The sequence below is a fragment of the Moschus berezovskii genome, chromosome 2 (genome assembly GCF_049115385.1).
Source record: "Moschus berezovskii isolate FMDL1 chromosome 2, NW_MosBer_1.0, whole genome shotgun sequence".
Taxonomy (NCBI): domain Eukaryota; kingdom Metazoa; phylum Chordata; class Mammalia; order Artiodactyla; family Moschidae; genus Moschus; species Moschus berezovskii.
In genome coordinates this window covers 69,568,378-69,593,644 of record NC_142461.1, presented here as the reverse complement: position 1 = coordinate 69,593,644, position 25,267 = coordinate 69,568,378, and the positions used below count along the sequence as shown (strand labels likewise).

The 25,267-nt window shown below is 35.0% G+C and overlaps 1 protein-coding gene across 1 annotated transcript in view; it reads left to right on the top strand.

Annotated features, from left to right (window-relative positions):
• Positions 1-25,267, top strand: part of DPP10 (dipeptidyl peptidase like 10) — an 822,212-nt gene that overhangs the window by 693,279 nt on the left and 103,666 nt on the right. The window contains exons 10-11 of the mRNA XM_055397567.2: positions 6,758-6,855; positions 14,913-15,036. Of these exons, the coding sequence (XP_055253542.1) occupies positions 6,758-6,855; positions 14,913-15,036 (222 nt within the window). The remainder of the gene's footprint in view (positions 1-6,757; positions 6,856-14,912; positions 15,037-25,267) is intronic.

Here is a 25,267-nt window from a genome sequence, read left to right as displayed (position 1 = left end):
GCCATAGCCAGGCATAGCTGGAATAGCTGAAATTGTTTTATTGTGTGAAGTGAATATGGAACTCTTGCCCAGATAGCAAAACTAGTTTTTTTTTATGAGTAGCACAATTTCTCTTATTCCTAATGCTAAGTCCACAGGCCCCAACTCCACCCATCGATTCTTGCCATATCCTCTATGAAAACAAACTGATACTGAAGAACAATTAATGGATATCTTTTTAAGGGGTGATAGTGAGTGCTCATGATGAAAATTTGTTATAAGTATTTTTCCTCAAAAGTATTTAAATATTTTAATGTGATGTGAAGTCACTCAGTCATGTCCGACTCTTTGCAACTTCATGGACTGTAGCCTACCAGGCTCCTCCGTCCACAGGATTTTCCAGGCAAGAGTACTGGAGTGAGTTGCCATTTCCTTCTGCAACCTTTGCATCCCACATGAAACTAGAAGGAAGTCATATTCAGCATGGAGGTTTAGAAAAATCCCCCTCTTTTTCTGATACCCTGAAGTTAGCCTTGGTCAGCCACAGAGTACATGCTCAGTAACAAGAGGATAAATCAATTTGCCTTTTGAGTCTCTTGGTATATTTTTATTCAGCAAAGCTACTTTTAAGTGTTGTATAAGGCCTCTGAAAGCAGGCTGCAGAAACATCTGGAGTGTATTGGTTTGTCTCTTATATGTCATTTTTAATTAATGTCATTCTTGCTTTAAAGCTCATTTTCCCCATGTTTACAAAAAAAAAAAAAAAAAGTGAGGTAGCCCTGGACATTAGTCATGTAAAGATGTCTTATAGAAAACTTTTAAATTCCAGTTTATACATTTTAACTCTTAAGAAGGTAAGAGGTGGCTGTTGTTTTAATTTAGAAGCCATTTTTAAGCCATTTCTTTAGTGAGTTGTACATTGTGTTTACAAAGTACGATAGACTGCATACCTTTAAATGTATGCATTACCTTAGCTGCTATGCAGAGTACTGAAAAAATTATGCATCATGTGCATTTTCTACTCCTGCAGTGAAGGCGTGGTCGGTGGGAGGGGGAGGTTACTTTGCTGATATTCCCGTCATCCACAAGACTCCTGGGGACAGGAAGAAGGAAAGGAGTGAGTATTGAGAGGGATGAGAAGACTGTTTGCTCATGGAGATTCTGTGCTTTATTTCTCCCCATCCCATCTTCCTTCCGGTAGGCTGTAATATCAGTGTGACTGACTGGCAGCTATGGAAGGCAGCAGGATTGAGAAGAATCTGATTCCACCATTCTGAAATATCATTTTTAGACCATTTTCTGGGCATAGATCTGAAAACATATATACTCAACACTCCTCAGGAAAATATGGCAGTTTGACCTAGCAACAAAATAATTACATCTCCCAAGACGTTTGTATGGTACTTCATGTAAAATCCTTATGTCTTGTAGATTTACCCATGTTTTATGGATGACAGCTTATGCCAGTATAACATACCTGCACCTTTATTATTACCAGAAAAAAACTAAAAAGATTTCTGAAATATATTCTCACCCCATTGGATTTACTTATGATGAAAGCTCACCTGACAATGTAAATACAAAATGAATAATAGGTCTTTGTTGTGAAAACATGTCCATAGGCAGGAGAGTCAGTCAGGATGTTCATTGTGCCAAATCCAGGGAAGGGACCGCTTTCTGTAATTAATTTCCCAAGAGAAGTGGGGATTTTAGGATTCATAGAAAAGCCATATGTCATAGCTGCATCTTCAAGTTGCCTTCTCTGTTATAGACTTGGTACTTGAACTTGGAAACTCCTAGGCCTTAAAATTTTATGGTCTGTGGCAAACCAATGGACATAATAAAACATCTGAGAAAATCTAAATAAGTTAGCAGTGAATCAGAAGATTCTGGGTTGACAAACCTAGACAATTTATTATTTATGTTATTATTTAATTGATATTTCTTAATAGTAAGTAAGCATAAAATAAAAATAATGTTTATGTATTAATTGGGTAAATCACATATGCTAATAATACACTATATATTTTCATAGGGACCTTTCACTTTTTTTCTTTATTTGGCCTTCTTCACAATTCCTCTGGTTTACAGATGGGCAAAATAAGGCTCTAAAATGCTATGTCCTTTTATAAAAGTCATAGTTATTTTGAGAACAGAGAAATAACTCAAATTTATTGATTCTGTCTCTCTCTTTGTAAAACTACCAGAGGATAACTTGTATCTCAGAAGATGTAGCTGGAATCAAAATATCTCCTTGTCAAGTTAACAAATAGATGTGGAGCTCTGGTGGCTCCATTAAGTACAAATGACTCAGCTCTGTATGAGGAAGTTTCATAGACAGTGTCAAATATGTTATGTGTGTGTGCTTAGTCGCTTTGGTTCTGTCCAACTCTATGTGACCCACGGACTGTAGCCCAACAGGCTCCTCTGCCCTTGGGATTCTACAGGCAAGAATACTGGAGTGGGTTGCCATGTTCTCCTCCAGAGGATCTTCCCGACCCAGGGATCAAATCCACATCTCCTGTCTTACAGTGGATTCTTTACCAATGAGCCACCAGAGAAGCCCACACATGCTATATATGTAATAAATGATATATTTCCAGGGGATCCAACCTGTGCTTCTTGCATCTCCTGCATTGGCAGGCAGATTCTTGACCACTAGCACAACCTGGGAAGCCTCATATCTAATGCATGATGTGTGTTACATAATAAAGGTCCTGAGTGTATTCATAACTACCATTGAGGAGTATTAAAAATAAAGACAAGACATATAGTGGCCAAAGAGAAAAAATTCCAAGTCCTCAGGTGGTTGTCAGTAGAAATATCTGCAGATACTTAAGGCAACAGAACTCGAAGAAACTAGTTTTGGGTTTTCATCCTCTTCTCAGAATAAACTTCAGTATCATTTTGGGTCTATTACTTGCATTTTTAAAATCTCATTATTTTCTATTCTGGTTTAAAAAAGAAATGTTTGTTAATTTTTCCACTAACAAATGTGTTATTTTGATTTGCTCTTACTTATGCAATAAACTTTCAAAAAGTTGTTCTTTAGAATTTTCAGTAATGCATAGAATTCACACTAAATTGTGCTTCAAATTAAACTAGATTGAAATGAGTGCAGCAAAAACCCAATGTGGTCAGATTTCTAACGAAATACTTACAAATATATTTGTATTTTTCTTAATTCAGCATGATTCAGAACTCATAAAATACCCTATCATTAGCAATTCAGCACAAAAAAGATACACAGTTATATCTCAGTAACCTCAGGTTAATCTTCTTAATTAAAACATTATCTCGTTTAATGACAATTTGGTTGCCAGTAAAATAAGGTTAATTATTATTGAGGCTTGTGTTTCAGAATCATAGAGGGAGGATTCTGTGGATTTTCAGTCTTTGTAGCAAATTAACTATAAAAGCCCAATAGATGAACTCCTGTAATTTGAAAACTATTGAAGCAATTCAAATATTAAAAGATACAAGTGAATTTGCAATGTGCACTTAATTTCAAAACTCCATGGAAGGAAATCAAATTGAGATTATAGAATTCTAAACAGCTGAAATTTAGAAACAGCTTAATGTTTGGTTTTGGCCACAAGGCAGCTAACTGGAATACCAGTTATCTTTATAGTCTCATAGAACAGAAAAAGAAAAAAAAAAACCTGCCTTAATAAATGGTAATAACCATGTATATTTTCAACAAAGTATGTCATGAAATTATGCATCATTGATAAGAGTTCACAAAAACTGATCAGATTTAATGTAATTTGTCATTTTATTTAATCAGTTTACTGAAAGATTAAAAAATATAAACAGTAAAAAAAACTAGAAAAATCAGTGTCTAACCATTATATTTAATTAATGAGTTAATTATTTAAGTAAATGTATACTATTTTAGGCACCTTTGTAAATCATTGTTTTTGTTAGTCCGTATAACAAAAGTATGAGATTGTTGTTTTCCACAGAAACAAAATCTATTTTGACTCAAAACTTCTGTGACATATTCTCAGAGAAACATTGTCTCATTTTTGATAATCAAATAAAATAATACTTTAGAATCTTTCATGTCCTATCCAAGGTCCATATCCAGTAAATAATTCAAAATTTGAATCCAGACTTTTCTGATTTGTAAACTGAATCAGTTCTCAAAATGTAGCCCTTTTACTAGCAGTATCAGCCACATCTGGGAAATTATTTGAAGTTCAAATTCTCACATCCAATCCAGACATTAGAAATGCTGCAGGTGGAGCTCAGCAATCATAGGTTTAATAAGCTTTCCAGGACCTCTGGATGATTTTTATGAAAGTTCACCTTTAATAACTGCTGAGCAGTAATGTGTATCTATATGCAGATATATGCACATATTAATATATCAGTATTTTGTTAACATTTGCATACTAATTATAATTATCCAGGAATCTCGTTAAAGCCCAGGTTCTTAGATTCACACCTCAAGATTCTGATTCTGAGTGTGAATATAGGCCCAGTTGTGGCCCATGAATATGTGTTTATAAAATTCTCATTTATTCTGCTGGCTAATGAATAGCATTTTGAATGACATTGCTAAATACTGTGTCCCCACTCTAAATTTTAGCATATTTGATCAAGCTAACCCCTGGTGGCTCAGAGGTTAAAGCGTCTGCCTCCAATGCGGGAGACCCGGGTTCGATCCCTGGGTCGGGAAGATCCCCTGGAGAGGGAAACGGCAACCCACTCCAGTATTCTTGCCTGGAGAATCCCATGGACGGAGAAGCCTGGTAGGCTACAGTCCACGGGGTCGCATAGAGTCAGACACGACTGAACGACGGAACGGAATGGAAAGAAATGATTAGACTTAAAAAATACAGAGAAAGACCAATACTTTCAGGGCAGAGCATGGCAATTTAATTAAAACAAAAGTGATGTGAAAAAGAGTTCCTAAGGGAGGAAGAAGGGTATATTACTCAAGACAGAGGAACCTAGGCACCGGAGAGTTTTAGAATTAAAAGCTTTACAAAATTTGACACCAGAGGCTTCTCTGTGAGGCAAGTTCATAGCTTATCTTCCAGGAAGCCCTTTATCATATGAACCATTTTCATAATCTCTGTTTATGGTCACCACATTTCTAAAATGAAAGCTTTTCCAGACTTCTTTTTTGGATCAAAGTCCTGACTTGTGTGTGATACACTTCCACAGATGTACTAGTCACTTTTTTTAAATTAAGACTTTTTTTTTTTTTTTCAGAGCAGTTTAAGATTCACAACAAACTTGAGGGGAAGGAAGATATTTGTGTCATACCCTTTTGCCACTCAACATCCCCCACCAGAGTTGTGCGTTTGATACAACTGATGAAGCTCCATTAACACATTGTAATCACCCAAAGTCCAGAGTTTGCATTATGGTTCAACATTGGTTCATGTATTCTATGAATTTGAACAGATGTGTAATGAAAGATACAGAGTATTTTTCTCTGCTCTACAAATCCTCTGCTTCTTCATCTATTCATCCCTCCTCCCTCCCCTCCATTCTCCTTATTTTTAATAAGTTAACAAGCTATTTTTGAGGAGCTATTACTGATTGCTGGTGGAACACATGATGTTGCTTCTGGTCCTAATTTAACTCTGGATTTTGTTAGTACCGATTCCTTGAATGTGACTCTTCATTGTCTTTAAATCAGCTCTATTATTCTCGTTAGATTTTTGTCAGGTCTTTTACTTCAGCTCACTTTTAATTTTCTCGTCCTTCTTTGTATATCTCATGTGGTCTTCTCTTCACAAAGCAGCTAGACCACAATGATGATGGTGTGTTTTTTAGAAAAACATTGAGCTACAAGTAGTTGATTCTATTAATTTATTTATTCACACAAACATTCTTTCATTCATTCATCCAACATACTTGTGATACATTAATGTAAGTTCCCAGGTCTGCTCTCTAAAAGTTCACAGTATATTTTAAAAACTTAGATGATGATTGCCTAGGAATGAACTGAAGCAAAACTAAAGCAGTTAAGATCATCCTGGGGTTAAATACTGGCTCCCTTAATTATTGGATGCTTCACCTTGAACAATTTGCTTAGCTTAACCATCTGGGAAATGGTTTTAAATAGGTCTTAGAACTGTAGTAGGAACAAACAGTAAGATAATTCATGTGGTGCTTTAACACATATGAGGAGCCAGAAACATACTAACTGCTGTACAACCTAGTTACTATTTCACAAATTTTGATTTAATAGACTCAAATTACAGTTTCTTACCACTGTCTTTCTAGTCTTCAAGCTAGGTTCATAGGGAGGGCAATCTGCTCCATCCTACATCCTGAGGGAATTTACACCTCATTTTAGTGTTCATTATAATTTAAAAGAATAGATTAGGTATTGTGGAGTTTTAAGCACCAGGATTTGGTATGTTTTCTTTTTCTTTCTTCTTCCTCTTCTTACTTTTAAATTAACCAAGCTCTCTTCCCTTTGCATTTCATATCCTATAGTGTGAGTTGTTTTGTAAAACTAGCCATTCTAAGTGTCATTCTAGGGGTAGAACACCATAGTACTGCCTAATGAATAAAGTCATCATGATTTTCTATCACCTTTAATTGTCTGACTGAAATGCTTGAGAAGTAGCAATCTACAAAAACAATTGAAAGCAATCAAGTTGTTGAATTTAAAATCATTTCTACTTCAGAGAAATTAAATGTTTTCCCCATTCTAACACAAAATTGCAAAAAAATCAAAATGCATTTTCTTTCTTTCTCAATATATTCTAATGCTTAATGTATTTGCATTGCAACTTTCATTTTCTCAAAGGCAGGTCAAGTGAACCCAACAATCAAATTATATGTTGTAAACCTATATGGACCAACTCATACTTTGGAACTCATGCCACCAGATAGCTTTAAATCAAGGTATGTAATTTCAATTTCACTTTTACCAGAAAATAGATCTATTAACTCCAATGATCATTTTGTTGCCATTTGGAGAGAGATGTGATCAGTTCAACAAATTCACTTGAAAATAAAACTGAGGTTGCCTCCATTAGGGTAAGAATGAACTCATTCTGGATCTCTTCTTGTTCCCAGGAAGAATTTAGAGTTTTAAAGTGATTTCCAGTACCACAAAATGACTAAGTATACTGATAGCAAGAATTAGATCTTCGGCAGGAGACATGTGAAAGAGAGATGGGGGCAAAGGATAATTTTCTATTGAACTTTTTTCCTGAAAATAACTGCTCCATATTTTTAAATGGCTCTCTTTAAAAGAGTACCATCTTCCTAAAATATGTGTGATTTTCCAACTTTTTCCCTGTTAACTAGCCAGTGATTCCCTAGCTTTGTTCTCCAGGCAGAAAAATTTAATGAGATTTTGATATAAATATCCTACCTAAGAATCCTGTTTATTTAAGGTTTAGTAGGGACAAAAGACGGAGAAGGCAATGGCAAGCCACTCCATTACTCTTGCCTAGAATCCCATGGATGGAGCAGCCTGGTAGGCTGCATGCAGTCCGTGGGGTCGCTAAGAGTCAGACACGACTGAGCGACTTAGCTTTCACTTTTCACTTTCACACATTGGAGAAGGAAATGGCAACCCACTCCAGTGTTCTTGCCTGGAGAATCCCAGGGACGGGGGAGCCTGGTGGGCTTTCATCTATGGGGTCACACAGAGTCGGACACGACTGAAGTGACTTAGCAGCAGCAGCAGCGGCAGGGACAAAAGAAATACATCATATGGATCAAAAGCATCATTTTAATATCAGTAAACTCTCCAATAACTGAACAGCTAATAAAATAATCATGTGGATTGTGAAATCCACAGTGATCTCAAACTTCTAAATTGACTTTTCAAATTTTTTAACCTGGTGAAAATTTACAACATCCCTGGAGATTTTACACTATGAGTGAGTGAAGTCACTCAGCCATGTCCAACTCTTTGTGATCCCATGGACTGTAGCCTACCAGGCTCCTCCAACCATGGGATTTTCCAGGCAAGAGTACTGGAGTGGGTTGCCATTTTCTTCTCCAGAGAATCTTCCCAACCATATATTTTACACGATATTGAATGATATAACTAAACTTATAAAACTATAATATTTTAATATATATAAATATATCATATATATTAATATGTATATAATATTTTTAATATCAAAAATAATTACAGTGTGACTGATTGAAGGTGAAAGCCCACTTAGTGTTCCATTGACATATTTGGGAAATTTTCATCATATTTGGGATTTTCACAGATAGTGCAGCCTTCAGTCTGTGGACATTTTTCCTACTTGAAGAGTTGTTAAAAATATAGATAATGCTTACATTGAAAAGGCCTCCATTAACTATCTAATATCGACTTTTCCTATTATTGATGGAAAAGATGAAGTCCAAAGAAAAAATATGCTTGAGGTCGAATCTTAAGATTAGCTGGCAAGAGAGATAGAAAGTGAAATAAAACATCTTTCAAGTTATAGAGCAGTTCATCTAGATTGTGATAAAAGACTTTTATCACAAAATTGACATATAGTATACAGTATAGTTGACCAAATCAGATGAAACTTCCACTTCTGAACTCTACCAGCAGTGAAAGTTTTACACACAAATGAAGCAATTATGAAAATTATTAATATTTTTTGTGATCTGTACTTTCTCTGATTTGTTCAGCACTCTGAACTAACAGAAAGGCACTAGACTGGAGTATTTGAGTCGTATCTCTACCACCACTTTATTATATGACCTTGGATAAATCACTTTATCTCTCTCTGGGCCTGAATGCCCTCATCTTAAAATAATAGTTTCTAATTTTCATTAATTTTTAAAATCTTTAAAATGGAAGTCAATTTTATAATGTCCAGCTTTCTTTCTTGATGCTATTACTTAAGAGGCTGTCTGATGAATTCACCAGATAGGACATAGCAGTGTCATCAAATACAAAAATTTCTAAAGGTGGAATCAATTGTCATTATTAGAGTATTAGTTAAGCACATATCTCTTTAATATTTGAAGTAAAATGTGATCAAGTTAGGTACCCACTGCAAAAAGATTTTGCATATCTTTAAATGTTGGAAATCCAATATATAGAAATATAGAATGATATACTAGATCCCTCTAAGAATGAAGGAAGCATCCTGTGAAGAAAAGTTCTTAAATGTAATTCAGGTATGTTGTTTTGGCAATGAATTTGATATGCATTTGGAAGAGTCAGGTAATGCCTTATCTACACAATGTATGTAGCATGTTAACATGTTTTGTTTTTCTTTCATAATTATGTAACTTGGAGTAGGAAATGGCAACCTACTCCAGTATTCTTGCTTGGAAAATCCTATGGGCAAAGGACCGTAGCAGGCTACAGTCCAGGGGGTCGCAAAGAGTTGGACATGACTTAATGATTAAACAACAACACAACAATTGTGTAGCTGCCATTTGTTACATGTGAAATGCACCAAAATGTATGATTTACTCTTTTTGTTGGAAAACTCAAGATCAAAGTTTACTTAAAAATGGTGTTTTCAAATATTCCCCGTGCTTCAGTTTTCATGTTTCCTTACACATTTCCTTATTCATTTATTCCTGATGAACACTTTAGTCCAATTTTCTATCACCTATATTTAGCCTCTCTGAGCACAGGTGTTACTTTAATGGGTCTAAAAACACACAAGCATGAACAACATAGAAATATATCTATGGTACAAATCAAAGAATGCTACATTTATCTGCACATCAAAGGGAAATTGATCTCATACTTTCTCTTGATTTTGTTTTAGGATTTTCAGTATCTGTAATACTTAATAATCAGTACTTTAGCCATATGGAAATTTGCTAGAAAACTATTGTGCCCTCCATGGTTAGATACACATTTGAGATCTAAGAGTTATCATTTTTCATAATTTATTGGTCAGGGTTCTGAAAATTAAAAAGATGACACAGTCAAGAGGGGCAATTGAAATGCATTAATTAAGGGACCTTTAGCAAAGATATGGGAAGGATTAAAAGGAAACTCACAAGGGATGGGAATGCAACAAAAGAGTCTGCAATAACAGAAAGGTTTTACTGCCCCAGGACTGAAGGAACAAGGGGCAGCCTCACTTAAGAAGCCTGAAAAGGCCTATAGCAAAAGAGCAGGATGGGTCAGCAGAACTGGTCCATAGGTAGAGCAATTCAGTCATTGCCAAACCAGACCCTAAAGCGGGGAGAGTGTCCAGAGAATAAAACTCTGAATCCTCTCCTCTAAAGCTTTGAGTTCCTCCAGAGGTCTCTCTTGGGCTAGGGAACCTGGTGGTAGTGTTCAGGCTCTGGAAACAGTGGGGGTTGGAGCAAGGGGTAAATTCGAGACTAGATCCGGCAAATGGAGAATATTCAATGCAAATGATTTAAAGATAATGTTGACCTTAAGGAATTTATTATGGTTGTAACTTTAGGGGTGAGTTGGAGATGTCCACCAGAATATACAATAATTTATCTGAAGCCATGTGAAAAGAAGCCATGTGAAAAGTTGTTCTGTCTCTGGTTCTGTTTCTGTCCCTGTCCCTTTTTCTGTCTTTGTGTATGTATGGTGTGTGTGTGTGTGTTTCAGTCTCTCTCTCTCTTTCTCTCTCTCCACACACAAACACACACAGACACACACACACAAGCATATGTGTGTGCACACCAGCACACAAGCATGTGCTTGTGTGTACACAAGCATGCACACACATGTCTATATATACATGATGATTTATCTTAGTATTATTTGTGCTTTTTCTGAAAACTTGCCATATTTTTCTCAAATGCATTGTAGATTATGTAGCTGTTTCAACTGCCTCAGTGTCTTTTGGACACTGAGTTTACCCTAGGTGGTACTTTATGCTGTGTGCTGAGTCTCTTAGGTCATGTCCAACTCTTTGCATCCCCATGGACTGTAGCCTGCCAGGCTCCTCTGTCCATGGGGATTCTCCAGGCAAGAATACTGGAGTGGGTTACCTCCAGGGGATCTTCCCAACTCAGGGATCGAACCCAGGTCTCCCGCATTGCAGGTGCATTCTTTACCATCTGAGTCACCAGGGAAGCCCTTTGTGGTACTTTAGGTATCCTTTATAACTTATTTTCCTTTATCTGTCTTCCCAATATTATTTGCCATGGTATTTCTAAATCATTCAAAACTAACAAAAACTCTTTATTTTTGTAACTGTTAGATATATGGATGTGTGCTTAGTCGCTCAGTTTTGTCCAACTCTTTGCAACCCCATGGACTGTAGCTTGCTAGGCTCCTTTGTCTATGGGTTTTCTCCTGGCAAGAATACTGGAGTGGGTTGTCATGCCCAACTCCAGGGTATCTTCCCAACCCAGTGATTAAACCCAGGTCTTCTGCACTGCAGGTGGATTCTTTACCATCTGAGCCACCAGGGAAGCCCCATTAGGTATATAAATATACAAATAAGTTTATTGGTACCAACATTAGTAGCAATACTTCCATATTTATTAGGTGTAGTATTCCCATAGATCTTGGAGAATTTAGGTATGAACTTAAAAATATGTAATTAACTTTTAGAGGAAATATTTTTATAATAATGAATCATGTAGATTTTTCTACAGGGTAGCGAATTGTCACACTGTTTTGGAGAAGTGATCATCTTCTCTCCTGGAGAAGATTATTCATCTCTAGGCTGAAGAATAAAGATAATGGTTTATCTTTAGGTTCTTCTTACTCTCCATCTTTGACATTATTTTGTTTACCTGAAATCTTTCTTTTGTCATCCACCCTTTGTGACCCATTGTTTTCAGACTGTTTCATTCATGTGATACTGTCAAACTGCCTCTGTCACTCTGGGCTTAAAACTGCCATGCTTTTTCTTCCTATTTAATTGAAGCATGTCTAGTCTGCATCTCTTATTTTTCCAATAAATGTCTATGCCTTCCAAAAAATATAATTAATAAATGTACCTTTGTTAGGGAAATGACCCTTCTTATAAGTAATGCATATTTACTATTAGTAACAGAGGTCTACAGAGGACCTAGCTGTGAGTTAATCATGAATGTCATCACAATACACTAATGGGCGGAGATCTTGGATTATCTGGAAGCATGTGAGCATATGTGCACAAAGATTGTTGTAAACAAAAGGGAGTGATTGGACAGGAAGCCAGTGAAAACACAGGTGTGACTGCTAACACACCTGTCTGCTGGTGATGCTGGCACCTCCATTTCACACACAGACCACCCAGCTAGTAGAAAGTCTTTCTTGATTTGACTGCAAACCCTCTAACCCGCTTGTCTCTGTCTCTGTGGCTCAAGAGGACCAGAGAGATCCTTGAGGACTTCCTGGGTAATCCAGAGCCACGGAGACTAGGAACAAGCAGGAAAACCAGTTAGAAGGAAGGGACAGTTTTGGTGGCCACTGGTTGTGGGCCACCAGATCTAATGTGTTCATGAGATGACGTTCCAGGAGCACAGCCACATTTGCAGCAGGCAGGCCAGATAGCGTGGCATTTTCAGGTAAGGGCACGTCCTTACTTCCTCATTCAGAGCAACCCTAAATTTTTATATGCAAACTGAAGAATTCTTTATGAATCATAAGGAGATGTGCACCTAGGATCTTGAAACAAAGAAAGAAAGAATATGGGATGTGATCTTCCCTCCCGTTTTAGGTGTCAAGTTCCACTTTATCTTTCATTTTGGTTATTTCCAACACTCTGTCACAGAGATTTCAATGGTTTGAAATTATCCCAATGAACTTTACAAGTTTTATTTTGTTGACAACTCTAATCCTTATGAATATATGTACTAAAATGTCTAACATAAGACTAAATTTTGCTTATGAACATAAGATACATTATGCACATATGCACAAAATAATCATATTATTTTATCAAAGAGAAATATAAGTGGTATGACTATAAATAACAATTTTTAACTTAATTTTACACCTAAGTTAGTTTTCTTTTAAAAATCATTTATTCAAAATTCAGTTGAATTTTGTTTTTAATTGAATTTTAATTGTTTTTATAAATAAAAATTTTCTTTTAAGTCAAGATTTCCTATCATAGGTAACAAATATAATGTATCAATATCTGGAAAGACATTGCATATATGTTCTTAAAACATTTCACTTGAGGACTATTTTGAAAGGAAAACCTCAAAATGAATATTTAAATTTTATTTGTTGTTCCTGTTGTTATCTATTTTAAAAATCATTCATGTTAGTTCTCATTTGGCACAAAGTATACTACCACTCACTTTAGTTAATTGAGACAAATTTCTGATCATTTATAAAATTCTTCTATGTGGCATTATTTTTCAATAAATATGGGCACTTTGATTTTGCAATCTATGATCAGTTGTTTGTAACAATCAAATTTGTTTTCCTTCAATTTTGAACTTTTATGCCAATTAATGATAAATATATATTATCTCAATTCAGCATTTTTTCCTGATTGATTATAGTATCCATTATCATTTGTCTCCATGCTAAAATGTCTAAGTATTTCTTAAAAGCTGATGCTTATATTTTTTTCCTTTTTAGTATTCACACTGCCAAACATAATACATGTAAAATAAATCAGTTTAAACAAAGCACAGTGAAAATGAACAAGATATATATATATATATTTTTAAAGAATAACAAGTTCCATTGATTTGACCAAAGATTAATCCTAAACCAGTTGCATATTTTATTCAAAGTTGCTTTGTTAAATTTATTTAGGGAACTTTATTCTATGACTTCACTAAGTTTCTAGGCAATTTTCATGTGGGACTCAGCTGATTGTGAAAGCTACTGGATGTCATGAAGAGATTGTTGAAGAAGATATGGTAGGATTCACTGTATAACAAGTTGTGCTTGTCCTTCCACTGATATTTTCTCTTTGATGGGCTAACACATTTTCTAGAGATAGCACTAAATACTCAATAATGTTAGAAATGTGAGATTCAGGTAGCTGAATGTCTAACCCAGATGTGTCTAAGGACAGAAGGTGTTTCTTTCATAAGTGCTTTTCTTCTAAGTCATATAAAAATCTGATGGATTAATTTTAAGACAATATACATGGATGGCATTTTTCAAACCATTTCTAAAGCATCCCAAATATTCTTAAACTGGGCAATTTTGTTACATTTTTCTTATCATAAATTGAATTATGGATGAGTGCATTTGTTATGTGTGGATTGGGGGATTTTGTGGCATATTATGTAAATTTCCAAACATAGACTCTATAATGAAAAAATATAAACTGTAAGGGAAAAATATAACTTTCCCCAGTCTACAACCAGTCTGAGGACATCATAGTCATCATAATTAACATCCTCAATATACCAAAAATTTGGTAGCCCTTCATTACTCTCCATTTGATTCTTTGTATGCTTTAAACTTTTTCAAATAAATAAGCTAGAAAAGCAATATTGTAAGAAGTATTATGAATAAGATTGAGAGTGGCCCTTGTCCCACAAGCAAAAAGACCAAAACAAACTATTCATGACTCTGTATCTCAAGTCCCCATGGATAAAGTGATATGACATAGAAGTCATACATAAGAAATAATTATTAAATCAATAATAAGATTTACCTCTTAATTTATCAATGAATATTTTTGAAAAAGTAAAATAGAATTTAGCTGAGAAAGTTTTTACATATTTTGCACATGTTAGTACTGTACTAATCAACAAAAAATAACAAATTATTTATAGAGGTGTAGCATTTTGATTATTTTTATTTTTCTAGAAATGTTCCTTCTATGAAATCATTCACTTTTAACATTAGTCTCAGATTTTCTGTATATTTGTAAATGTGCACATGTTTACATGTATATGTATACACATAGTTTGTATTTATATATGTCAATACTTGAAGAAGCACATGTATATGTATATGTATATATATAGATTAATGTGATATGACATCCTTATAGTGTTTCCTTTATTCTGCATATAAAATAACAAGTATAATTTTTGGAGCTATGCAGGTTCTCTGACTCTAAATGTAAATTCTAATTTTGTTTCCAAACTAGAGAATACTATATCACTATGGTTAAATGGGTAAGCAGCACTAAGACGGTGGTCAGATGGTTAAATCGACCTCAGAACATCTCCATCCTCACAGTCTGTGAGACCACTACTGGTGCTTGTAGCAGAGTGAGTATAATTTGCTTTCCTTTATGCTTAAAATAAAATTATTTATGCTACCTCTCAAAGGAAAATTAAACAGTCATTTGTGCAAAGACTTCAATATTTAACTCCGAAGGTAGTAGAATAGTCATTCTGTTAGCAGTGTACACTTTAATTCATACGTCTTACATACTTTGAAGTAAGAAATACAGATGATAAATCAAAGAGAATAAACTAGGCTTTAAAACAATGAATTCTTATATAATATAAAAGATAGTCCAAGCCATCTTAGTTTCACTCTCAAATATGAGCTTTCTCTCTACATTTTGACAGTGATTAACTTGAGAACATGGGATGTTTCTTTTCTGTCTTTTTTAAACACACTACAAAAAATTCAGTGTTTTTCTGTAGTTCAGATTAGTCTCCTAAAAAATGTCTCTGTCTTTAAATTAGTTGAAAATAGTAAAAGAAATGGAGAAGGAAATGGCAACCCACTCCAGTATTCTTGCCTGGAGAATCCCAGGGACGGGAGCCTGGTGGGCTGCTGTCTATGGGGTTGCACAGAGTCGGACACAACTGAAGTGACTTAGCAGCAGCAGCAGCAGCAGTAAAAGAAAAAAAAAGATTCTTGAATGTCTTTTGAAAGTATATGGTATTCAAATTCTATCATATTTTATAAAATATTCAATAGATTCTATTCATATAGTTTTTAAGATCCTTAGTAAAAGAGATACTTGAATAAGTTTAAATTGCTATAATACATATTTGGTACTTGGTAAAGAATTCTCAATTATTTAAGAACAGAATTTTCAGACTTATGCTTCTGGATATGATGGAGTAAATGTTGCCAGCCTAGTATCTCTACAGAAATCAGTTATAAAACTTTATGAAATACATTAAACAACTATAGTCAGATGATGGACAATAAGACAATTGAGACATGAAAGGTGAAATAAACCTGTAGTTTCCTACTGGTGACACATCTGAGGCCACATTGTAAGGTAATGGCATCCAAGCAAAGCACAACTGATCCATTAAGACAGGGAGAATTAATTTCAGGCTATTGTGGTGGCTAAAATTTGCAGGATAAGTACCATAGGGTGGGAGCTATATAGAAAAGAACTTCAGCAAATTATGTAAAGGATCTCTTAAGTCTTTATCTCAGTACTTAGCTGTGTAAGTACAGGGCCTATCTCAGAAAGAGAAGCATATAGAGAATATGCAAGTTGCAGAATGCTTGGAGACTTTGGAGCAATGAACAGCAAAAATAGAGATCTTTCAGTAAAAGCCCTGAGTTCAAGTCAGAGCCCAGAAAGAAAAAGTATTAGGAATAAAACTGCTGTAAACTCCCTCTAATAAACCTTCAAATTAAACCTTGAAGGAATCGAGTTCATTTGCTTGTGAACTAGCTGCCAGACAGAACAAAGTCTATTCTTCAAAAAAAATAAAAATGAATTCTCAAAAACTTAGCATTCACGATATCAATCATACAATTAAAACATGCTATATACCTAGAAACATAGAAAGCATAACTCACCCACCTCCCCAAAAATAAGTAGCAGACTTACAAAGGATGTAGATATTGGAATTAACAAACACACTTAAAAAAAAAAGAAAAAGCTTTTACCTGTTTTTTTACTTAATAAGTTAAAGAGTGGCTGTAATTAGTAAGCAGATGAAAAATCTCAGTAGCTAAATAAAAACCATGTACATAGAACAATGGAATTTCAGGGACTGAAAAATAAACTGTCTGAAATTAAAAATTGCTTGGATGAACTTATCGACAAGTTAGATTCTGTTATAGTAGGGGAAATAGAAATAATTCAAACATAATTCCTAAGAGAGAAAGGCTAGGAAAAAATGAACAAAGCCTTGATTACCTATGCTGCTGCTGCTAACAGTCGTGTCCGACTCTGTGTGACCCCATAGATGGCAGCCCACCAGGCTCCCCCGTCCCTGGGATTCTCCAAAACAATATAAACTGGTATAAATGTTAAATTATATATAAAGAAGGCAAGTTTTGAGATATTGGGGCAGAAAATATATAAGAAACATTGACTTAAATATCTCAAATTTGATGAAAAACCATTACTCCATATATCCAAGAAGTTAGCAAATCTCAAAATAAAGATAAAATATGTCATCGCACACTACATAAATTATTTAAAACAAAAGATTAAGAAAAAAAATTAAGTATCCTGAGAGAAAAAGCACGTTACATATTGTGAAATATAATGATGAGTAATACTACTTCTGTCTCACCAGAAACAATGCAAACCAGAAAGCAATGGAAAGACATTGTTAAAGGACTGAAGGAAAAAATGTATCAAACTAAAAGTCTACATCCTATGGAAATACCCTGCAAAAATGAAGACAAAAGATGTTAGATTTAGATAAACAGGAACTGAGATAATTCATCAGAAGTAGATCTGCAGGAAATAAGAGTTATTTAGGCTAAAATACATGATATCAGATGAAAACTCAGGTTTCATCAAAATTAGGGAAGTATAGGTGCCAAATATGATAAATGTGGAAGTAAAATTAAATGCACTCTATTTTTTAGCTTTTCAAAAAGTATTAGAGAAATAAAAGCTTTAATATTAATAGAATAATTTAATAATGATAGTGTCAATTGATTAGGAAGCTATAACAATTCTAACTACCTATATATCTAATAATAAGAATTCTAAATACATAAGCAAAATTTATAACCAAAAGCTGACAAAGCTAAAGAAGAAATAGAAAGAAATATACTTAGGGACTTAAATATGATTTTCAGTGTATTGGAAAAAATAAGTAATCAAAAAGTTCATAAATAAAGGATTCAGACAATACTAACAACTTAAATTGATATTTAGGAAAATTTCATTCAATGACTATATAATCAATAGTGTTTTTTAGTGCAAAGGAAATATTCACAATCTCAAAATGCAGAAGCTGAAATCAAGCAGAGTATATTGTCTGACTACAGGAGAATTAAATTAGAAATTGGTAATGAGTGTTAACTGGAGAAGAATATGGCAACCCACTCCACTATTCTTGCCTGAAGAATCCCATGGACAAAGGAGCCTGGAAGGGTACAGTCCACAGGATTAAACAGAGTCAGACATGACTGAAGCAACCTAGCATGCCTGCAACTAAAGAATATTTGGAAATATTCGAAAATTCTAAAATGTTCCTAATAACTCATAAATTAAAGGACAAATCACAAAAAAATTTTAGAATTCAAGCACAATGAAAACATAACTTGTAAAGCTATTATTATGTGGATGAAGAAAATGATATATATTAAAATTGAGTTTATATCTTTAAATGCTTATATTAGAAAAGGAAGAAGGTATTCAATCAATGATAAAGCTCTAAGTTATGAAGCTAGAGAAAGTAGTATAAATTTAGTTCAAACCAATTAGAAAGAATGAAATATAAAAATAAAATCACAAATAAGCACAAAACAATCTATAATCAGTAAAAGCAAAAATTATTTTTAAAAGATGAAAACCTGATGAATACTTAGGTGTACTGATGAAAAAAGAAACACCCCACAAAGTGCCAGTTTCAAGGTGAAAGAGTCCTGATGGATATATTGAGGGCATTTTTCACAGAATTAGAACGAATAACTTTGAAATTTGTATGAAAAGACAGAAGGCTTCCAGACAGCCAAAATGATCTTGAGAAAGAACAAAGCTGGAAGCATCAAACTTCCTTGACTTCAGATGATACTGCAAAGCTACAGCAATCAAACCAGAATGGTATTGGCACACACCAGACATGATCAATGGAATAGAATAGATAGGCTGGAGAGAAACTCACACACTCAAGGTCGATTAATCCACAGCAAAAGAGGCAAGAATATACAGTTGAGAAAAGACAATCTTTTCAACGAGTGGTGCTGTGGAAAGCAACATATAAAAGAGTGAGATTAGAACATTTCCTCACTTAGTATACAAAAATCAACTCAAAATGGATTCGATTCAGTTCAGTTCAGTTCAGTTCAGCTCAGTCGCTCGGTCGTGTCCGACTCTCCGCAACTCCATGAATCACAGCACACCAGGCCTCCCTATCCATCACCAACTCCCTGAGTTCACTCAAAGTCATGTCCACAGAGTCGGTGATACCATCCAGCCATCTCATTCTCGGTCGTCCCCTTCTCCTCCCGCCCCCAACCTTTCCCAGCATCAGAGTCTTTTCCAATGAGTCAACTCGTCGCATGAGGTGGCCAAAGTATTGCAGTTTCAGCTTTAGCATCAGTCCTTCCAATGAACACCCAGGATCGATCTCCCTTATAAGGCCTAAAACCCTAAAACTCCTAGAAGAAAACATAGGTAGAACACTCTGACATAAATTGTACCAATATTTTTTAAAAATGTCTCCTAAGGTGAAAGAGATAAAAACAAAATTTTTAAAATGAGATCTAATTCAGCTTAAAATCTTTTGCACAGCAAAAGAAACCATTGACAATATAAAAAGATTATCTGATGCATGGGAGAAAGTATTTGCAAATGCTATGACTCACACGGGATTAATATACAAAATATACAAACAGCTCATAAAAGTCAATATATTAAAAAAAAAAGCCTGATTAAAAATTGGTCAGAAGGCCCCAATAGACAATTTCCAAAAGAAAACCTCTAGATGGCCAATAGACACATGAAAATATGTTCAACATTGCTAATCATCAGAGATATGCCAATCAAAACCACAATGAGATATCACCTCACACCTATCATAATAGCTATTAAAAAAAAAATGTTCAAGAGGATGTGGTGAAAAGCAAACACTTGTACACTGTTGGTAAGAGTGCAAATTGGTGTAGTCACTTGGAAAACAGTATGAGTTTCCTCAGAAAACTAAAAACAAAACTATGATATGACCCAGAAATATACTCTTGGGTGTATATATATCTATATGTAAAATCAAAACCCAAAATGCTAATTTGAAAATATACATGCATTCCATTCTTCATAATAGCATTATTTACAGTAGACAAGATAGGAAAGAAACCTAAGTTACTTAATCAGAGTATATACACACAGTGGAATTCTGCTCAGTCATAAAAAAAAGAAATGATGCCATTTGCAATAATGTGGATGGACCAGGAGGGTATTATACTTGGGGAAATAAATAAGACAGAGAGAGAAAAATGCTGTGTATTATGTCTTATATGGGGATCCTAAAACATAAAACAAATTAATGAATATAACAAAACAGAAATAGGCTCACAGATAGAGAACAATCTAGTGGTTACCAGTGGAGACAGAGAACTGAGAGGTGCAAACTACTATACATAAAATAAGTAAGCCACAAGGATATATTGTACAGCAAAGGAATATAGTCAATATTTTATAATAAGTTTAAATGGAGTATAAAGATTTTGTGACTCTGTTGTGTACTTGAAAACTAATTTTGTAAATCAGCTATAACCTCAATAAAAAAAGAAAGTGGATATCATATAGTGCAAATAAATATTTCGATGTAATAAACGAGTTGTACACCATAAATTCTTGAGGATATGATATGAAAAAATGTCATTCAAAAGGTACAAATGACCAAAAATGACATATATGAAGAGGAAAAACATTGAAACAATTCCATATCAATTAGAGAAATTGAATTCCATGATCAGAAATCTTCCCACAACAAAACTCCAGAAACCAGTGGCTTCAGTGATAGATTTCTGTACTGATTTAAGAAATAAAAGAGTTCACATGTGTCATGAAGGTGTCAACATAGATCATTCCAGTTTTAGGCTCTCTCAGAAGACCAAAAGCAATATCCATATATAGGACAACATTATGAAAATCCTAGGACATGGAGATGAGCACCCCCTGGGCCACAGAGACTGAAAAGCACCGATTAAAAAGATAATAGTGGCTACACTCTGACTATATAACCGCCCCCTCCCCTCAGGTCAGTATTGTATGCCACACTGCGAGGTCTCTCTAGGCCTACAGTTTCTCCAGTGGAAAAAAGAGTCCAAGGTGGACATCTAGCTCCTCCAGAATTGTGATTTCTTCGTGGAAGGCTCACTTGGGTCTTGCCTCAGGAGAATCAGGAAGGGGAATTTGGAGGATTAGACCACTGGAGATTGTGATGGAACAGGGTAGGGTGGAATTTATAGCCATCAGCTCTCAGATCTTCTCAAACATTTCATTTTCCCAGTGGTGCTCAAGTAGAAATTCAAAGTAGCATCTTTGCCATCTGTCCAGCCAAGACAGTGATCCTATCCAGCTTGGGAATTAGGTTTGCAGTTTTATCCGATTCAGGATCCCAAATGGCAAGCATAGTCAACATTGGAGCAAGTTCTGCAGCCCTGCAGAAAGAAGCTAGTTCATAGCTCTGTCTACTACTGAGTGCAGCTCAGGACTGTCTGATTAGGAAGCCTATATAACCCAGTAGCACCTGAGTGAGCAGTAAACACAGCCAGTGGTTTGACCGTCTGAAGATCCAAAGCCAATGCTTGTCTTGCCAGGGAGCTTGGTGCACAATTTAGCCTGATTCAGTCTTTAAACAGTAACCTTGCCAATCTTGGGTCCTGGTCTGTGGACTCACCCGGGTAGAGAAGCTAATTCATACCCTCACTCAATGCTAAATACAACCGCTAGCCCCACCCAACCTGTAAAACTAACCAGAGCACCCAGGATACTGCATAACCCATCCTACTTCCTCATTTACAGTGGCATTTGAACAGTACATCCAGCCAGTTCTATACCCACTTACAGAGCAAAACCACTGTCCCTGTCTTCTCAGGAAACTCATTGTTTAGATTTGCCTGATTTGGAGTCCCTCACAATGTGCTTTGCAGGCATTAGAGCCCATTCTCCAACCCTCCCTGGATAAGGAAGCTAATTTATAGCCCTGTCTACTATCCTTCCCAATCCTGCTCACTAGGAAGTCTGATGGGAGCAATAGTAGAGCTCATCCTACAGTGAAGCTTGTACAGAAAATCAAGCAAGTCCTATCTAACAACACATAAACCTCAGAGTATCAGAAGTGGTTTTGTCCCAAAATAGACCCCAATAGCAAGCTCCATCTTCCTGGACAAGATGATAACATCTGTTATTCTGATCTGCCTAGAATCCCATCCTATCTCAACAATGGATGTATCGTTGAGGGAATAAAGGTAATAGTTGATTTTGACAATGCTATAGACCAAGTGGAGTTAATAGACACATATAGAACACTCCCATGCAACAGCATCAGAATACACGTTCTTCTCAGGCACACATGGAACTTTTTATAGGATAGATTATCTGTTATGTCACAAAACAAGTCTCAGCAAATTAAAGATTAAAATCATGCTTTTATTTTTCTTATCACAGTGATATGAAGCTAGAAATCAATACAGGAGGAAAATTGGAGAAAGCATAAATAAGTGAAAAGTAAACAACACACTCTTGAACAACCAGTGAATCAAATGAAAAATAAGGGGGGAAATAGAAAAGTATCTTGACTCAAACAGTAATGGAAACACAATATACCAAAACTTATGGAAATTATTTAAAGGTGATGGACAGGGAGGCCTGGTGTGCTGTGATTCATGGGGTCGTGGAGAGTCGGACACGACTGAGCAACTGAACTGAACTGAACTGAAGAAGAAAGTATATAGCTATTAACTCACATCAAGGAAATAGAAAGATGTCCAAAAAACAATGTAACTTTTTATTTCAAATAACTAGAAAAAGAATAAATTTAGCCCCAAATTAGCAGCAGGAAGGAAAAATAAACTATGCACAAATAAATGAAATGGAGAGTTGGAAAACAATACAATCAATTAATAAAACTAAGACCTAGTTCTTTGAAAATGTAAACAATTTTGGCAAACCTTTAGCCAGATTGGCCAAAAAAAGAGACAAGACTAATTAAAAATATATATGCATATATATAAATAAGAGAACATAACAATTGACATAGATATTGCAGAAATACAGAAGTTCATAGAAGACAGCTATGAAAAATTGCATGTCAATTGATTGGACAGCCAAGAGAAAATGGATAAATTTCTAAGAACATTAAACGTATGAAGACTGAATCATGAAAAAATAAAAAACCTGAATAGACCAGTTACTGCTAAAGAGATTGATTAGAAATCAAAATCCTCCCAACAAAGAAAAGCCCAGAACCAGATGACTTCACTGGTGAAAATTACTAAGTACTTAAAGAAGAATAAACACTAATCCTTTCAAACACTTCCCAAATGTCAAAGAGAATGGGACACATTCAAACTCACTTTATGTGGCACACATTTCTCTGATTCTGAAGCTAGATAAATATGCTGCAAGAAATGACAAATAAATGTAAAAGTTCTCAACAAAATACAAGCAAATTCATTTCAGGAGCATATTAAAAGGATCATACACCATGATTAAGTGAAATTTATCCCTCAGATGCAAAGATGATTCAAAATATACAAGTTAATAAGTGTGATACACATTAATAGAATGAAAGATAAAAATCATCTCAATAGATGAAATGTGTTTAACAAAATTCAACAGCCATTCATGAAAAAAAAAATCCTCAGCAAAGTGGATATAAAGGCAACATAGCTCAACATGATGAAGTCTATATAATAAATGTATAGATAACTTTAGACTCAGTGGTGAAAAGATAAAATAAAAGCTTTTCCTTTAGGCTCAGGAAGAAGATGAGGGTTCCCACTCTCACCACTCCTGTTTAACACAGTACAAGAAGGTTTTCAGATAAGAAAAAGAAAAGGCATCAGAACTGGACAGAAAAAAGTAAATTTGCCTCTATTTGCAGATTTGATTTTATACATAGAAAATACTGAAGGCTTAATTAAAAGCCATTAGATGTAATCAATAAATTCAGTAAAGTGGCAAGACACAAAATCAACATATGTAAATCAGTACTGTTTCTACACAATAACAAACTATCAAAATAATAAAAGAAAATGATTCCATTTACAATAGAATGCATAAAATAAAATATTTAGGAATGAATTTATTTTAGGAGGTGAAAGATACTTATACCAAAACTATAGAGCACTGATGAAAAAAATGGAGAAAGAAAAAAATGGAAAGATATCTTGTGTTCATAGATTGGAAAAAATTAATATTGTTAAAATGTTCACCTGTAAATTAAATGCTCTCTCAATCAGATTCCAATGGCATTTTGACAGAAATAGAAAAGGAGATTGTAAAAGCTCTATGGAATCACAAAAGGTCCTGAATAGTGGAGGAATCACGTGAAAGAAAATCAAAACTGGAGTCATCATGCTCCCAGGTTTCAAACAGCATGACAGTGGCATAAAAAGCCACATAGACCCATGGATCAGAATAGAGAACCCAGAAATAAACTGGCACATGTGTACTCAACTGCTATTTGATAAAGTAACCATGAACATGCAATGGGAGGAGGACAATCTCTTCAAGAAATGGTGCTGAGAAAACTGTATAACCACTGCAGAAGGATGAAATTGGACCCTATTTACACCGTTCACAGAAATTGAATTAAAATAGATTAAAGACATAAATGTGTGTCTGTGCGCTCAGCCATGTCAGATTCTTTGTGACCCTATGGACTGTAGCCCGCCAGAATTATCTGTCCATAGAATTTTTCAGGCAAGAAAACTGGAGTGGGTTCCCATTTCCTACTCTAGGGGCTCTTCCCAATCCAGGGATCTAACTTGGGTCTCTTGGGTCTCCTGAATAGACAGGCAGATTCTTTACCACTGTGCCACCTGGGAAGCCTAAAGACTTAAGTAACAGACCTGAATCCACAGAAATCCTTGAAGAAAACAAAGGGGAAAACTTTCTTGACTTTGATCTTAGGATTGGATTGTTGGATATGACATCTAAAGCACAGCAACAAAATAAATGTACAAATGTCAAATTAGAAAGCCTCTGTACAGCAAAGAAGTCAACAAAATGAAAAGCCAACCTAAAGAATGGGAGAAGATACCAGCAAATCATATGTCTAATGCTGGGTTACTATTCAGAAATATATAAGGAACTCATACCTCAATAGCAAAAAGGTAATAATTCAATTAAAATGAGCAAATGACGTAAAATAGAAATTTTCCAAAGGATATAGTCAAATAGCCAAGTGCCCAGTATCTCTACTCATTAGGGAAATGCAAACCATAATGAGATATCACCTCTTACCTGTTAGAATAGTAATAATATATTTGAAAGTTGCTGAGAGAATCTTGAAAATTCTCATGACAAGGAGAAAATCTGTTAGCTATGTAAGTTGATAGGTATTAGCAAAACTTCTTTTATTGGTCATTTCATAATATATA